General features: G+C 50.7%; 1 protein-coding gene across 1 annotated transcript; it reads left to right on the forward strand.

Moving 5' to 3' along the window:
* Window positions 1–584: 584 nt before the first annotated feature.
* On the forward strand, window positions 585–15,408 carry Gdf6 (growth differentiation factor 6). Its single transcript, XM_038346903.1, has 2 exons — window positions 585–993; window positions 14,459–15,408. Exons 1-2 carry the CDS (start codon window positions 585–587, stop codon window positions 15,406–15,408), a joined length of 1,359 nt encoding a protein of 452 aa, XP_038202831.1.
* The last annotated feature ends 1,405 nt before the right edge of the window (window positions 15,409–16,813 follow it).

A 16,813-nucleotide genomic window follows, 5' to 3' on the forward strand; every position in this document is an offset into this window, starting at 1 on the left:
TCCGAACCAGCTCTGGCCACCGCCACTGCAGCTTCCCGGGTTCCTGGATCCCCGGGCCGCCGACTCCCAGGAAAGTACTGGCAGCTGGTGGGAATGGCGTGCGGCGGGGCAGCCTTGCGGAGGGTGGGCTTCTCCGCCCTTGCCAGACGGCCCCTGATGCTGCGTGCGGGCTCTGGCTCTCCAGCTGAGGGACAGCGGCGCTCGGTTCCCGCTCGCCCTGCCAGCGCTCCCGACTCCGCCGGGCGCTCGCTGCGAGCAGCTCGCACGCCTTCCGCGGGGGCACTGCGCCACGCAGTCACCCCAGCCCACCACCGCCCCCTACTCCACACCTCCTGCCCGCACTACCCGCCGCCCTCCCCCTCCCCGCCGAGTCGCTCTCCCGCCTCTCTTCCCCCCTCCCGGCGATGGGCGGGAGGGGGCGTGGCAGGGCCTCGGTTTGTGTAGCCGCTGCCCGGCTCCCGGCACTCGGAGTCTGCAGGAGGAACGCGGCCCCCGCCGCTGTCCAGCTGCTCTGTGCCTTTCGCGCCCGGCGCCGCTGCCGCTTTCGCCGCCACCTCTCCGGGAAACTCAGTCACTGGCTCGCCATGGACTCTCCTAGGGTCCTGCTCTTGGCGATCTTCCTCATCAGCTTCTTCTGGGATTTGCCGGGTTTCCAACAGGCTTCCATCCCCTCGTCCTCCTCCACCAAACTGGACTCCACCAAGGACGTGAGGAGCCGCAAAGAAGGGAAGATGCCGAGGACACCACAAGAGAGTGCGGAGGGACAGACGCCCCAGGAGCACCAGCCGAGGCAGAGCGAACTCCGGCTGCCGCCGCAGGCACAGTCTCAAGGGCAGGAGCCTCCGGGCAGGGGCCCGCGCGTGGTGCCCCACGAGTACATGCTGTCAATCTACAGGACTTACTCCATTGCCGAGAAGTTGGGCATCAATGCCAGCTTTTTCCAGTCTTCCAAGTCAGCTAATACGATCACTAGCTTTGTAGACAGAGGACTGGGTAAGTGGCAAAGAAAGCGCCGGACTCCTCTCCCGCTGGAGCTCTTCAGCCAGAGCGCTGCCCGGGCTCTGGCAAGAGGCTGCTTTTGTGAATTCCCAACCCATTTTGGACACCTCCCCTTTTTTTTATTTTCGCAAGCCCAAAATTCCTAGTGCCGCTGCAGATTTGCTCCAGTCTGCAGTCTGCCCCTTACTCTCTCACTTTTCTTTTCTCTTTTTCCTTCTGTGTTTTCTCGTCTGTTGTCTGTTGCCGAAAGCAGTGTGGTGGTCGCTGGTCTGGTAGCTAGAGGAGGAAGCGTAGAGGGAGGGAACTGGTGGGCAAATGATGGGAGATGGAGAAGGGTCACAGAAAGGACTGAGGGACCGAGTGGTCAAAGCCCGTGAGGGATGCTGGCCCTAGGGCATCTGTGAGGGCGTTAGAAAGCGTGGAGCCTCCTGTCTCCCAAGGAAAAGCGGCGCAGGGTCTAGGGAGCCGAGCGAGTCTAGGAACAGTGACAGGCAGTGCCTTAATCCAGCAGTCCTGTGAGTTCTCCTGGAGCCCTGTGCAGGTTGTGAGGGACATCAGTCCCATAGGCATCTAGTCCCTTCTGGCACCGTTTTTTTTTTCTGTCATTTTTTTTTTCTTTTTCTTCTTCCTGTAGTATCGCACACCTGATCGTTCTCAAGCCGCAGTCCACCGGACTGGCACAACCAGGGACCGCTGAAAGCCTGTGGGGTTCTTGGGGCTTAGGGTACCGAAGGAGTGCACGCATCCGTTTCTCAGACAGACTTCGCTCTTCTCTCTGAGCGTCTGGGGACCCAACCCTCATCCCCTGCGCCAGACTGGATGCACCGGTCTATAGGCTTCCGAATTTCCCCCTCTTGCTTTCCTAACTGATCCACAACATGGCCAATGTCTTCTGATTAAACCTCAGATATTGAGGAAAGTTCCACCGGCTTCTAGAGAGAAAAAAGTAATTCAGAAAATGCAGGAAGGGAGGGGTAGGAAAAAAAAAAAAAAAACAAAGGACGGTGGACAGAGGGGAAGGTACCGAGAAGGTAAGAGGCGCTAAGAGATTTAGGCAGTCCTTGCTTGTCATACCCCCAGGCTCAGCTTCACCTGTTCCCAAACCCTCAGGCTAAGGTTCAGTGAAAGTATCCAGAATCCCAAGAGCCCCAAAATTGGGCAGAGGGAACTACTCAGCTACATCTATCCGCCTTGATGATTCTCACATTCTCAAACCTTTCCAGAGTGGGCTAATGCCCCCCTCGTCCACCTGTCCCAAGCCTGACTCGGTCTCCAGCCACCAGCCATCCCTGGAAGCTGCTTTCCTTCTCAACCAAAGTTCTAGTCCCCGCCAGGTATGCAGCTGCAATCCGAGGTCAGCGGGTTATGAGCTGCTGAAAGGCCCCGACGGCACATTAACGCCGTCGTATTTTATGACGATTTTAGGGATAATAAAGTCACCTTTACAAAAACACGTGGCTTCTTCGTGTTGCTGCTATGAGGTCTTGTACCTGGGTTCTCCAGCTCAGCGCCAACGCCTTCCTACCTCTGCTGGAGCGCAATTTCTCCCGGAGCAACTTCTCAGTTAACCTCCTAGTGTTTCTAAGACGGTAGCCAAAGGAGAGGCGATGGAAGGTCCCAGAATACTGCTCTAAGGGAAGAAATCCTAGAGGCCTAGGCTAGCAGGCGATTGGGTACTCTCTTCTCATCCTGGGAAGTGACAAGGTCTTCTCTCTTACCCCAGGCAGGCACTCTTATTGGTTCGCTAGTTCCTGAAAGTTGGCAAAGGACCAAGGGACACTGGCGGCTGTTCCAAGGTATCTATAGAGGACCTTGGAATTTCGGAAAGCAGGAACGGCTGTCTCTGGAGCCCTTAGACCTGCAGAGACTCGAGCACTCTTCAGCCCTTGCTTGCCTCCAGGTACCCACACACCCTGGCACCGTGCTGGGAGCCCCCAGGCTCCTCCAGCACCAAATGGGCAATAGGGAGTGGAGGAACACTGTTCCCTGGCCATCGACGCCGCGAGGTCAGCAGGATTGTAGATTTAATCTCAGAATGCATGCACAGGGCTGTCAGAGGTCCCTAGTTAGGCGCACCAAGACCCACTGAGACGGTAGCTGTGAAGGCTCTCTCTCCTCCTTGTCCTCTGAGTTTGAAGGAAACTGAATGAGGACTGCTAGGACACTTGGAAGACTCTGCTGCTTGTGGCAAGCCGCCGTGCGGGTGTAAAGGAGCTGGAGTGGGGGCGGAGAGGGACTGGAGGGGTGCGCGGAGGAGGGGCTGGATTGCTGGCTGCAGCCCCAGCTTGATAAAGGGAAAACCTCACTTTCCCTCTCACTGATTTTGATTTGATGTGTCACCGGCGGTGACCTCGGGTTGGACCTTCCGGGGCTTGCTTAGCCTTGGGCCCCTGATTGGAGTGTTTCAACTCAGCGATCTAATTGAGGGTTCATGTCATAACACATCAAACGGTGTCTAGTCTCCCGTGATGGAAGGGACCCACTAACCGCGCATCCCGGGCTTCTGGCGAGGACTTCCGCCCCTCTCGCGCGCGGGGGTTCTTAACGTGCCAAACTCTTCGGCATCCCCTCCCCCAACCCCCAAGTGGGTAGGCAAAAAGAAAAGGGCCAGCCAGGAGAGGAGCTGGTCGTGCTAACCTGGCGCCTTGCCTAGGGGAGGTTTAAATCGCCACAGAGTAGTGGGCTGGGGTCCAAGGAGCCAGGGTCCCTCCTGGGGAGGAGCCTCGAAATGGGCTCATAAGCTCCGAGAGACAGAATTGGTTAAAGGTCTTGTTCACCGGAGAACTTAAAAGTTAAACCTGAAGCTGGTGTTTGGGTTTGGGAGGCAGTAACAAGTTCCGAGCCAAGTGAGCAAAGAGAGTGGCGGTTCCACAGAAACACCGTGGCCTTCTCTACTGTCCATTAATCCCGAAGGCGGCCTTATTGAGAGCTTTGAAAACACCCTGGAATGGTAAATAACAGTAGCCAAGATAGGTTGACCTTTCAGTGTGGGCCAAGTCCTATGCTAAAAGCTATAACATGAATGAACTCATTTCGTTCTCGGCTACTGTTTCTGCATTGCTTTAGAGGTGAACTAGAGAAATGGAGTTTCTCAGGGTCACACAACTGCTTAGACGTGAGACTGGGGTCAGAGTGTAGGGGCTGAATGCTAAACCAGGACACTGTATGGATAGAGTAAGGACAAGGAGCTTTCTAGGAACTGTGATGAGATGCAGAAGTAAAAGACAAATAAAAGCGGGATTTTCTTTCCTGCTTAATGTTCTTCCGTAGTACTTAAAGGTCCAATGAGTACTTCTCAGGGAACGTTGGAGGCAGGGGTCTGAATATGTATTGTGCCTGGCTTTCTCTTGTATTTATTGAGTAGAAGCGCAAACTACTGTTGTAGCTAAAAGTTTAATTTAGAGAAGTAGAGAAGAAAGGTGCGTCTGTGTGTTGGCGGGGAGCTGAGACCACAGGGGTCAGGATGAACCAGGTTAGGCATCATGAAACCACAAAGACCAGCAGTCCCAAGGTCTTGGGGTTTGGTCAAGGCTGAGAATTAGAACTGAGGAGAGAAGGTGGAGAGAGGGGAGAGAAAGAGAGAGCCAGACAATTAGAACTGAGGAGAGAAAGTGGAGATTGGGGAGAGAAAGAGAGAGCCTTCCTTGCAATTGCTTGGTAAGTGCCACCTTAAAAAAGAAAAAAAAAAACCCTCAAGGATTCAAAGATGAGGGAAAGGAACAAAGTGAGCCTAGGAATACTCTATGGGCTAGGTTTCCCAGAGACTGTGAATTGAGAACAGTTGGTAGTGTTGTGTGTGCTATTGTTTCAAGCCTGCTCACAGAAAGAAGACAGCAAAGAGCAAATAACACCAAAGAGGAGATAGAAGGGTCTTTAGGGGCTGGATAGCTTTATAGGTGAGTCTAGGAGCGTCTGCTTCAGGTTGCTTACTAGTTTGTGTGGTTATCTTCAGTTCAAAGATTACAATGAAGCAGGGGTGTGCTAGGCACAGACAGACTTCAGAGAGAATGGGGCATGCTAGAGCTTCCTTGTTTCCTGCTGTTTGCCTGCTATATTGTGTTGATGCAGAACTGTTGCAGAACCGTGGGTTTCTGAGCACAGTAATCAACACAGCAGCGCTAGCACTTTTGCCTGGACCCTGTTGTCGTTGGCAAACGGAAAATGAAATATAAGCAGGGAAGTATTTTAATGGGGACGGAGGGAATTCGCAACTGTTAATTATTTGGTGACCTTGTATTCGATTTGTTTGAGTCCCTTATAAAAACACTAATTCATACCAGACGGCCAAGTGAGGAAGCTGGGCAGAAGGTTCCAATCTAGGCTTTATTTCCCCGGAAAGAGAGAACAGCCTTGGAGAGAGCTTGCTAAGCGTGCAAGTGTGTGCATTTGAGGGATGCCAGCAGAGGACCGGGCACAGGGCTGGCATTGTGGTTCCTGCTGAAGTATCTTCCCTAACAGGGTTAGCCCAGAGGCCCTGGGGAAAGTCCTGGGAAAGATAAGGGAGTCTTAAACTCCAGAGTTTGTCTTCCTCTTCAGGTTGTAATGATTCAGGTACATTTAAGGCCACAAATCAACCCATAGGCTTGTAGCTCAACACCCTTACTGTCTTCGGAAGCTTAGGGGCCACCAAGATGAAACCGCAAGATGCTAAAAGGACCTAGCATCTGTGTGGCTACTGTGCAGGTTGCGGGAGGATGCTTAGCGCAAGAGGCTTGCCTGACGACATCAAAGGTAACCCTCCTTTCTGGAGCCTTGAGGCTTTGGAGCTTTTGCCCAGGGTAAAATGGCTAGTGGGGGAGGGGAAGAAAACCGTGCTCAGAAGCCTCCTTCGTTTCCGCACATTAAGTAGAACAAAATTCCTCTGAGCCACGGACCCTGTAGGTTTTGTGGACTGCGCCTTTCCTAAGTGGGATCAGAATCCAAAAGCCATCCTTTCTGCCCAGAACACCTGTCCCTGGATCCTCTGGGAACTGGGAATGCTGGTCTTGCATAGAAAGGAAGCTCAGTACAATCCGTTTCCCCCACCAGGAGTTCTGGGGTGATAGCACACCTCTTCCTTAGTAGGGTGCCTTCTAAGGGATGAGTGTTGGGGGGCATGATAGAAATATGGCAGATACAGGAAGTTTTGCTTCCTGACAGACTGCCGCTTGCACCAAATGACCTTGGGCAATCCAACCACTCCTGGGTGCTTTCAAGTATGACAAAAGGTATTAGTTGGCTGACCCCTTGCTATTGAATAACTTGGCACCAACTATCATTTTGTGGGATCACTGAAGAAAATGGAGTCGGAGATTTTTTTGATATAAAAAGCAGAAGTGAGGACCCATCGCAGAGACCCTTTGACACCCCTCCCCCCGTCTAAACTCTGTATGTTTTTAATGTTCAGTTTGGGTTTAAATACTGTCTTCTGATTACTAGAATAGCTCCCAGTTGTCCTGATGGGCCCATTGGTATTGCTCAGGGTGGAGAGTCAGTTCGACTTTCTGGAGAGGGAGGGCAGGAGTTTAAAAGGCGATTGGATGCTGCCTGGTGGGGAGAAGCTTTGGGCTGTACAGTTAGAGGCTGGCGTCTGGGGCGGGGCAAGGCTTAAGGACCCCAGTGGGCAGTACAATAGCAGAGAAAGGCGGCCAGCAGCACCAGTTGGTGCTGGCTGAGAATGAGGACAGAGACAGGAGACAGAACAGGGCAAGAAGAAGCTGTGTTCATGGTTTGCCTCTAAGGGAGATAGGTGGTCCAGTTGCTGTCCGCTTCCCAGTAGACTGGAGCTTGAAAGCTCTACGGGGAGGGAACCTGAAAAAGAAAAGAAAAGGAAAGGAAAGGAAAGGAAAGGAAAGGAAAGGAAAGGAAAGGAAAAAAGAAAAAAGAAAAGAAAAAGCCCCACTGTGGCTTGCAGCTGACACCAAGAATCTCATTTTTGCTACATTGTTGAAAGGTAGAGCAAAATTAGCGACCTGTTGCAATCCAGAGACTGAACATCGCTGCTTAGCACTCCAAAGAATATTATGGAGGCGTCTCCTAAACAGCAGGCTTAGGAACTGGGAATTAGAACCCTCCTAAAGTCTGTGCACCATCCTGGGCCTCTTTGAACCTTGGCCTTGACCTGCAACTACAGGGTTAGTTGGGAAGAAAAACTGCATTATCTTTCTTCTTTTGAGCGGAAGCCCACAATTCTAGGACATATTTCCAGTTCCAGATTCTACCAGGAGTTTAAGACTCCTGCAAACCCCCAATTACTCCCTCTTACCAGGAGATGTGGTGACATTTCCATGGGGCGTTTTGTGGGTTCACTCCTTCACATGTGGGAAGAGCCTCCTCCAACAAGCCGACTTTGTCCTGGTCCTCAGAAAGGAGTTCCATCTTGGCTTTCTGAGGCACTGGTTGCCCCTACAGCTTGCAGAGGAGGAGTGGGGGTTGGGAGGGTTGTCTGAAAACCCATTAGGTTGGTTTTGATCTGCTGTGTGTGCTTCAATTAAGATCTGAGCTGTTGTGGTTGGGAGCCCAGAGCAAGACACAGGTGAAAGACAAAGCCATGGCAAGTGTCCTTGATCTTGGTTAGTCAAGTCTGTGACCAGAAGAGATTTTAGCAACTCATCTCCCAAGTGTATGCTTCATCTGTCAAGACAAAACCAGGCTTTGATTGGCTATACTCAGTGCTCAGAAGGGGGCTGGTTCTTGTCCTTCGCTGCCCAGAAATAAACAAGACTGAGTTTGGAGTTGGCACATTGTAAGGCTGGGCTGAGGATCAATGGCTCAGTTTCAGTCAGGTAAGAGAAGGCTCCCCTTCTGAGGTCCACAGTTTCCTACTGAAACAGATCTTGGTACCAGCACTGAAAGTTCTCTATAGGGTCCAGGCAGGTGACCAGACATTAGCCAAGGAGCCTACCTGACCCAAGTACATGTGAGGAAAAAAAAGCATAAATCCACCATACAAAAACAGAGACTTCAGGAATGGCTCCCAGATCATTCTGGGGATTGGAAGGGAAAAATAATTGAAACACGGGGCAAGTTGAACTCTAGAAGTCAGGCCAGTTAGAGTATGAACAGTACGTACATACTGATACAGTCTAATGACTCACAGAGTCGGCATAGCACCATCAGGGCTGCAACCCAAATGTTCATGTCTATGCCTCCTTCCCTCAACATGGGAGTCATTTTGTTTGTTTGTTTTCAGGTACACACAGGCAGTATCCTTATCTAACCACCATGACTGTTCTGGGACAGAATATACTTCCCAACGTGTACCAAAGAGAAGAAAGAGCAGGCTTACCGAGGCTACACTTGCAAGAAGAGGGATTCAGATTCCATTGTTGATGGTTGTGAGCCATCATGTGGTTGCGAGGAATTGAACTCAGGACCACTGGAAGAGCGGCCAGTGCTCTTAACTGCCGAGCCCCCCAAGACATTTTCTTAATGAGAATGTTTAGCAAAGGGCCAGGGTTTGCAAGGATGGGATCTAAACTGCTCAGGAGGTAACTGTATCCTGGGGGCACAGTAACTAGACCCAGCATAGATCACACGCACAGGCCTTTGCACACCACAGGGAGGGAGGGACTTCTTGACTCCACCTGGAAGAATCTAGTTTGACAGATTCTGACACTTCAGGTTGGTTCTGGATCTGATACCCCTCAGAAGTGACTCCATCACAGCCATGAAAACTGAGCTTGGATGTTTCCCATCTTATAGAGAAAAGCACAATGCATCCTGGGGAATTTGCAGCCTAGTCAAGTATGGATCACATTGAGGACCAAAAATAAATGGTGGCAGGTTTCCCCTTCCCTCTCCTTCCTCTGCACCCATGTAGAGGAGTGTGTCCTAAGAACTGGAGGTTTCTCTTGGAACTAGTGTGATCTGTTACCAGCTGCAAGATGTTAAACTAAGTCTTGGTGTTCTGAAGTTTACCCTTGCAAATGAATATAAAATGGAGCAGAGAATGGAGACTTGTGAAGGGGTCTGAGAGGCCATCAAAGTTCTGAGTGCCATGAGCCCCGCACAAAAGCAGTGCCCTGTTAGCACACAAAACTGCTTCCGGGGTCTGCAGTAAGCTGGGGGCTGAGGAGGAGGCTTAGTCTGGAAGAGTTCTGGAATATTCTTTGCAAAGATGGGTGATTGATTATCTGTGCACTCCAGGACCTAATCCTACTTAGGATGTGTGACTGGGAAAGGCCACAGAGTACGAATCTTCTGAGCTGTAGACTAGCTACAGGTTCTGTGCCTCTCAAAGACACAGAAGACATGGTCAGGGAGATGGAGGAGGTTGCTGGAGCCTGACCAGCATCCATCCAAAGTGCCGGTTAACTTAGAAAATGAGAAACCAGTGTGCGAAGGGCCTACTGGTCCTTTTAGAATCACACATTCACTCATGGTTCTGGTCACTGGCAGGAACAAATCCAATTTGAGTCCTCAAGAGGGACTTAAGCTGTCTGAGGTTCCAGCAATGTCTAGGGAAGGCATAGTTCTGGTCCCTTCCTCTCTGCAAGTTTCAGTGTTTTAGAAATGTTATGAGGGTTGACTGGGAGGCAGCCCCTTAGGGAGAAATAGCTATGGGTACTGATTGACTGTGCTGCCCGGTAATCTTAGCCCAGGCTGCCCCCATCTTTTCCTCTCCATTTAAGCATCTGCCTTTGGAGTCTTTCATCCATTTCCTGTGCCTACCTTAGCCTTGTGCACTTGCCTAAGAAAGTCTGTTCCCATAATTGCTCCCCATGCCACCTTTTTTTTAATTAAAAGCCTTGTCTTCTTATATTGATTCTGACTGAAACATATTTTTGATCAACATTTTCCTTCTATTTTAATTTTTAAAACGTCTGTACTAAGAGTTCTGGATAATGTAACCATACTACTACGGGGGGAAGATAGGAGGATGGAGAATTCTACTCTAGACTGGACTACAGATACCTTTCCACAAACCGACAGACAAAACCCCAAACACCCTACATGGAAAGTGTCAGTATGAAGTTTGCCTGTTTTTTTGTATTTTTGCCAACTTGCTACCTGTGAAGGATTTCCTTCAGATACATCTGACTCTTCTTCCTCCTCCCCTTCCTCCTCTTTTCTACTAGTCTTCTGGAGAAAAATGAAAGGAACAACAACAGCAACAATCTCTGCAGTTGTATCTTGAAAGCTTCACACGTTCAATATTCAAGAACACAGAGTTGGCTCAAGTGAGAACTGAACTGTTGCAAATTAGTTTGCTACAAATAGAAGCTTCTTGTTGTAAGGAGGGGGCCACTTGTTCATCCTTGCCACCCAGAACTGAAATAATCAAACAGAGACTGTATTATTTAAATCACTGCTTGGCCCACTAGCTCTAGTTTCTTATTGGCTAACTCTTACACATTAATTTAGCTCATTTCTATTAATCTGTGCATCACCATGAGGTTGCGGCCTACCAGCAAAGTTTCAGCACATCTGTTTCCAGTGGTGGCTCCATGGCTTTTCCCTGACTCTGCCCTTTTCCCCCAGCATTCAGCTTAGTCTTCCCCACCCAGCTCTGTTCTACCCTATCACGGGCTCAAGACAGTTCCTTTATTCATTAACCAATGGTATTCACAGCATACAGAGGGGGATCCCACATCAGCTTCTTGTGGTGAATTAGAACATTTTTCAATTTAGAGACTAAAGCAGAAAATTCATTTTTAGGAAAGAAAGTGCCATAGACCTAGAAACCAACAGTGCACATTTATGCAAGGAATGGAGTTATCTGATGACATCACCCATATTTATATGAGATTTACTAGATGAGGTGTGCGCAAGGCAGTGCAAAGGGCCAGTTTCCTGGCTGCAGGTGACCCATAGCAGCTGGGCCAGGCTTTGGGTTTCCAGGCCAGCTGGTCAAGTGTTTGTAGAGTAATTATGCATGGTGGTTTTACATTGCAGACCTAAGGGATGTTCCTTCTTGGCTGTGTCTTTTCTGCATAGGGCTCCAAAGTAGGTTCAGACGTGAGGCAAATGTGGTCTGGAGGGGATCTTTAGAGAGCAGCTCCCTTCTCAGGTCCTCTGCTTAGGAGTCAGAGACTCTGGAGACATGTTGAGAAGGTATGTGGATAGAACTATCAAAAATATGAGAGTGGTTATACAGACAAAGGAGCCTCCAGAGATGGTAACATGGTCTAGTGACAGTGTCTTGGATCCTGGCCTGCAGCTGTGTGCTTTGCTCTGTCTCTACGGCAGTGATTCTTCTCCCCACATGATGGGAAATCCAATCCCTACCTATGTTCGTGGTTCCCGGAGAGTGAGTCCCTGAGCCGAAAGAATCAGCATCATCAGGATGTTCCAGAAAGGCAGCCCCAAGGCTCTGCAGCCTCAGATGGTGTTTCTCCCTAACAAGTTCCTGTGAGATATTCTTAATGTTAGGTTGGTGTGTGTGTGTGTGTGTGTGTGTGTGTGTGTGTGTGTGTGTGTGTTCCTGAATCACAAAATTCTGACCTTTACTCAGTTTGATGGCCCAGGCATCTTCTTTACCAGCCTGTATTCCCAAGAGAGGATCACACCTCTCACATGTGTGTTTACCTAGGATGCTGTGACCTGTAATCTGGTATTCAGGTAGCACCCCTCCAATCAAGAGGTATGTAGTAGGAGGCCTCTTGTTTGTTCCCACCTGCTCAGCCCTGAAATAATCACACAGAAACCATATTATTTGTAATACTGTTTGGCCAATAGCTTAAGCGTATTTCTGGATAACTCATATCTTAAATTAACCCACCGCCGTTAATCTCTGTATCACCATGAGGCTGTGGCTTTTCAGGTAAAGTTCCGGCGTCTGTCTCCAGCAGGGCTACATGGCTTTTCCTCACTCCACCTTCTTTCTCCCAGCATTCAGTTTGGTTTTCCCTGCCTAGCTCTACTCTGCCTTATCACAGGCCAAAGCAGTTTTTTTTTTATTCATTAACTAATAAAAGCAACACATAAACAGAGGACCTCCCACATCAGAGGTAGACTAGTACAAGAAGAGAGGGGAACAGATGGAGTCTGAAGGTCACTTTTGTGTTCCTTCCTGAGTCCTAGAATAGACTTTATAGGATAGTTTAGTAAGGCAGGTCACCAGACAAGGCTGAAGAATCTAAAGATTTTTCAGGTATCAGTTTTGGCTCAGTTGTGCAGACTAACCATTTATTAGCTAATCCTTAGAAACAATAAAATGGTAACAAAAGAAGGCTATCCTCTCCATGTTGCAGGAGAGAGAAAGAACAGGTCACTATTCTCTGTACCTGCCTGTGTTCTCTAGCCAGAGACCAAGTACATCAAACTATGAACACACAAGTGGAAATGACTTCCCAAGGGAGGTCAGCATTTATTTCCAGCAAGCTCTACAAATACAGTTTGATCTGTATCCGCCTTCCCTTTAGGCCCAACCACTCTTGGTTGCTTCTAGAATTCTGTATTTGGCACAAAGAACCCAGGCAATGGGACTCACGGCCAAACGCTCAAGCTGTGGAACTAAGTAGATCTAAGTGTTCCCCCCCCCCCCACCTCATTTCTTATGTTAGAAAGTCGATCTCCTCAAGTCTTATTTTTTTCCGCCATAGAAATGGGAACAGTATTTACTTGCCCTATCAATTTGCGCGTGGGAAGCAAGGTCTGAACAGTTAGCCCTCACAGTGTGTAGCTGGAGCAGCGTGTGTCTGCAGTGTGTCTTTCTCATTTCAGACTGAGCAGGGCAGTGAAGCCTAGGGTGACAAGTACAGAAATCTGGGTAGTGGCTAAGCACCATTGTGGGACACAGCTTTCTAGGAAGAAAAAGAACGTGCGTTGATTCGCCGCTGGTTGGCTTGACGGTCTTGGCATCCATAAATCAACTTCAGCAGCTTTCCTCCTTTCCTCCTCTCTAACCCTTCTCACGGCTTTCTCTCTCTCAGGTGCAGGCCTGTGCCTCAGAGACAGCCAGCCAGCAGTTAGCCCAGAGTGCCGGCTGGGTGTGGCTCAGGTTCCAGAGCCAGCATCCTTGGGTTATGTGTCCCCCAGGTTACATCTGGACAGGCAGTCAGGGCTGGGCTGGACTGGGTCATACTTTTTCTATTGAAACGGATGCAAACTTTACTAGCTTCTGGGGAGAGCAGGGGGCTTTGGGGATTCTTGGATTTGCTGGGCTGTAAACATTCTATGGGAAAGCGGCCCAGGAAGATCTGCTTAGCTTTCCACCTTCCACATTGAAGTGATGTTGGCTGCGTGCACAGATGTGTCAAGAAAGGAATCTAATTTTCCCTTCCTTCTAAAGAATTTGCCTTGGAATTTAAAGTCCGCCTGTCTGTATGTGTCACAAATGTCTTTCTCTCACTTGAAACCAAGGAATGAATCTTTGGGATTCGTTGCAAAACAGAATATCGGATTGGATGTTGGGGTAAGGGGTGGGGCCTGCTGTGGCCTGGGACTGATTGGATGGTGGGGAAAGGGGTGGGGCCTGCTGTGGCCTGGGACTAGGTATCCCTGGCTGAGGCTTGCTCTTTCCAGGAATGCCTATTTCCCATGTACCAAAGATCTCCAGGGATGTAAGTCTGGCGTGCTAGTCTGTGCATCATTCCGTCCCCACTTCCAAAAGCTGTATCACGCTTTCATCTGTTGGAAGGAAGGAAGAAAAAGATGGGAAAAGAAAGGAAGAGGTGACACCGGAATTCCTCATTCTGTCTGCATCCTGCCTGCCTAAAAGCACTGCCTGGAGGGTAGGAAGACGACCATGGCCTAGCGGGTCTGTGGAATGAAAGTGCCCGTAAATCACAGTTTCACAACTAAGCACACAAAAGCTTGGGTCCCGTTCTTGGGTACCGATTTCAGTTTGATAAGCAGACACTGACACCCGAGAGGCAAATTGATAACCACTGCTTTACAACTTTCGCACCTATTGACCTGTGTGTACTCTAGGTCCATCACCTGGGGCTCTGGGTCTGTGGTACTGAAGGACTTGGTCTTCGCTTCTGTGGACCGACAAAGGGTGTCTGGTGGTTGGGAAAGAAAGGACTCTGTGACAAGCATATAGGGGATAATTGTAGATCATTTCAAGTGCCAGAAAGATGATAAGCCAAGGCCCTGCCACAGTGGCCCAGGAAGGCTGCTTTGGGTCAGGGTGGTCTGGGGTAGCCTACTGGAAGAGGTAATATCTGAGCATCAATGATTAGAGCCCATGCACAGCAGGGCTGGGGGAGGGCAGCCCAGACTTGCCACCACAAGGACATATTATTGGTTACACAGCCCGTTAAGGGGGAGCCCAGGGAAGCTGCCTTGACGGGGAGTACAGACTTCTGTCCTAGGCAGCAGCTGAGCTGAGGCGGGGGTCCGGTCTGGGTCTGGTTCCTTCCCAAGCAGTGTATGGTCCAGGCAGTGAGTCTGGAGGTGGCTGGGCGGCCGAACTGGACTCCCTAGCTGCCTGCCCCCTCCTTCTCTCTTCCTCTTGGGGACTGCCGAAGAGCACCGGGCTGATGTCCCGGTAAGTGAAACTGACTGTAATTTTTTTTTTTTTATCTCGCAGACGATCTCTCGCACACTCCTCTCCGGAGACAGAAGTATTTGTTTGATGTGTCCACGCTCTCAGACAAAGAAGAGCTGGTGGGCGCAGAGCTGAGGCTTTATCGCCAGGTACCCCCAGCGCCCTCAGGGCCACCAACCCGACCGCTGCACGTGCAGCTCTTTCCCTGTCTGTCCCCTCTGTTGTTGGACGCCAGGACCCTGGATCTTCAGGAGCCAACTCAGACGGGCTGGGAAGTCTTCGACGTGTGGCAGGGCCTGCGCCCTCAGCCGTGGAAGCAGCTGTGCTTGGAGTTGCGGGCAGCCTGGGGCGAGTTGGACGCTGGGGATACCGAGGCACGAGCGAGTGGTCCCCAGCAGCCACCGCCTCCGGACCTGCGGAGTCTGGGCTTCGGACGGAGAATGCGGCCGCCCCAAGAGCGCGCCCTGCTCGTGGTGTTCACCAGATCCCAGCGCAAGAACCTGTTCGCCGAGATGCGAGAGCAGCTCGGCTCTGCCGAGGCAGCGGGAACCGAGGGGTCATGGCCAGCGCCGTCGGGTGCCCCAGACGCCGGGCCTTGGCTGCCCTCGCCCGGCCGCCGGCGGCGACGCACCGCTTTCGCCAGCCGCCACGGCAAGCGACACGGCAAGAAGTCCAGGCTGCGCTGCAGCAGAAAGCCCTTGCACGTGAATTTCAAGGAATTAGGCTGGGACGACTGGATTATCGCGCCCCTAGAGTACGAGGCCTATCACTGCGAGGGCGTGTGCGACTTTCCGCTGCGTTCGCATCTGGAGCCCACCAACCACGCTATCATCCAGACGCTGATGAACTCCATGGACCCGGGCTCCACCCCGCCCAGCTGCTGCGTTCCTACCAAATTGACTCCCATTAGCATCCTGTACATCGACTCGGGCAATAATGTGGTCTACAAGCAGTACGAGGACATGGTGGTGGAGTCCTGCGGCTGCAGGTAGCGGTGCCGTCCGCCGGCCGAGCCAGGGACCGTGGAGGGAGGCGTGACTGCTGAGGCGGAACAGGAGCTGGCCTGAAGAGGCCACGAGTCGGAGACATCATGGAAGTAGGAGCAGTGGGAGAGGAGGCAGCCCAGCCCTCCCAGAATCTTCCACTCGCCAACCCAGAAGCAGCTAAGGGTTTTTACACTTTGCCTGGCCACCCTGGAAAGACTAGACAAGGATTGTTTTCTTTTTCTTTTCTTTATTACTATGGCTTTGGGTTTTGTTGTGTCTCCTTGATTTTGATAGGAGATGGAAGGCAGAGGAGAGATGGGTATCTGTTCCCAAATGTTCCGTGGATGGGGGTGGGGACACCAGAGGAAGAGCCAATCGCTTTTCTCTGCCATCTCGGACTTGTTGCCTCTTCCTGTGTGAGAAAGTGGGGTCTTTGGGTCTTTCCAGCTATGTTATAGCTGATGCCCTTGACTTCTGCACAGGAAGTATTAGGAGAGTTAGTTAAAGGAATAGGGAGTAGGGAGGGATCTTGCCCTTCGAGAAGCCTGAGAGACCTGGGCCCAAGCTGCCGCCTGCTCTCCCATGAATTTATCAGCTCTGTCCTGGCCTCAGCCAGCACAGGGAACTGGGAGTCGCCACTGCTGTGGACTCAGGTCTCCGGATGCCTTTACCCTTGCTGGTGGGGAAAGGAGTTGGTATGGATGGAATGACAGGAATTAGTCCCTGTGGAACCCCGTGAAGGATAATGAGAAACCACAAGGCCCAGCTCTGACCCGGTGACAGGGAGGTGCAGTACCCAAGGCTCCAATGAGCCCACCCCAAAGATCTTGGTCTTGTCTGTTTCTCATTGATTTTGTTTAAACAGAATTTGTCAAAATTCCAGCACCTCCTTCTAAGGGAAAGATCTTTTTTTTAATTTTTTTTTTAATGGAAAGGGGTGGGAACTCTGTAATTAAGGTAAGAAGGAAAGAGGAGGAGGAAAGACCTAAGAAGTGGACTCCATCAGGAGGGGAGATGATGGCCCTGCAGGAGGATGGAGATAAAGGGCCAGGCCCCAAGCAGGGGAAGGATGAAAGGGCCAGGAGCCTCTGCCTCTGAAGTTTCTAAAAAATTAAGACTCCTCCCCTCTTTCTGACATTCCTGAGAGATTACCAGTCAGCAATAGCCCAGGGCTCCCCCTAGAGAATTGTTTTAGATTGTAATTACCAGTTAGGTGGGTTTTTTTTTTTTTCCCCCATAGTAATGAGATACTGTGAAGAGTCAAGGGGTTACAGTGAGCTTGGGGTGGAAACTGGGGTACTGGCCTTAAGGAAAGAAACCAGAAGGAAGCAGGAGATACCAGCTCCCAGGTAGTCAAAACCTCCTTCCTTCCCTCAGTCTGGACCAGGATTATTCTTAAAAATTACCCAGG

This window comes from Arvicola amphibius, chromosome 11, assembly GCF_903992535.2.
Source record: "Arvicola amphibius chromosome 11, mArvAmp1.2, whole genome shotgun sequence".
Taxonomy (NCBI): domain Eukaryota; kingdom Metazoa; phylum Chordata; class Mammalia; order Rodentia; family Cricetidae; genus Arvicola; species Arvicola amphibius.

Excerpts from the sequence above, each read along its gene's own strand:
- Gdf6 (XM_038346903.1), top strand. The coding sequence starts at position 585 with ATGGACTCTCCTAGGGTCCTGCTCTTGGCGATCTTCCTCATCAGCTTC. Across the intron at positions 994-14,458 it reads CTTTGTAGACAGAGGACTGG|ACGATCTCTCGCACACTCCT; the intron begins GTAAGTGGCAAA and ends TTTATCTCGCAG.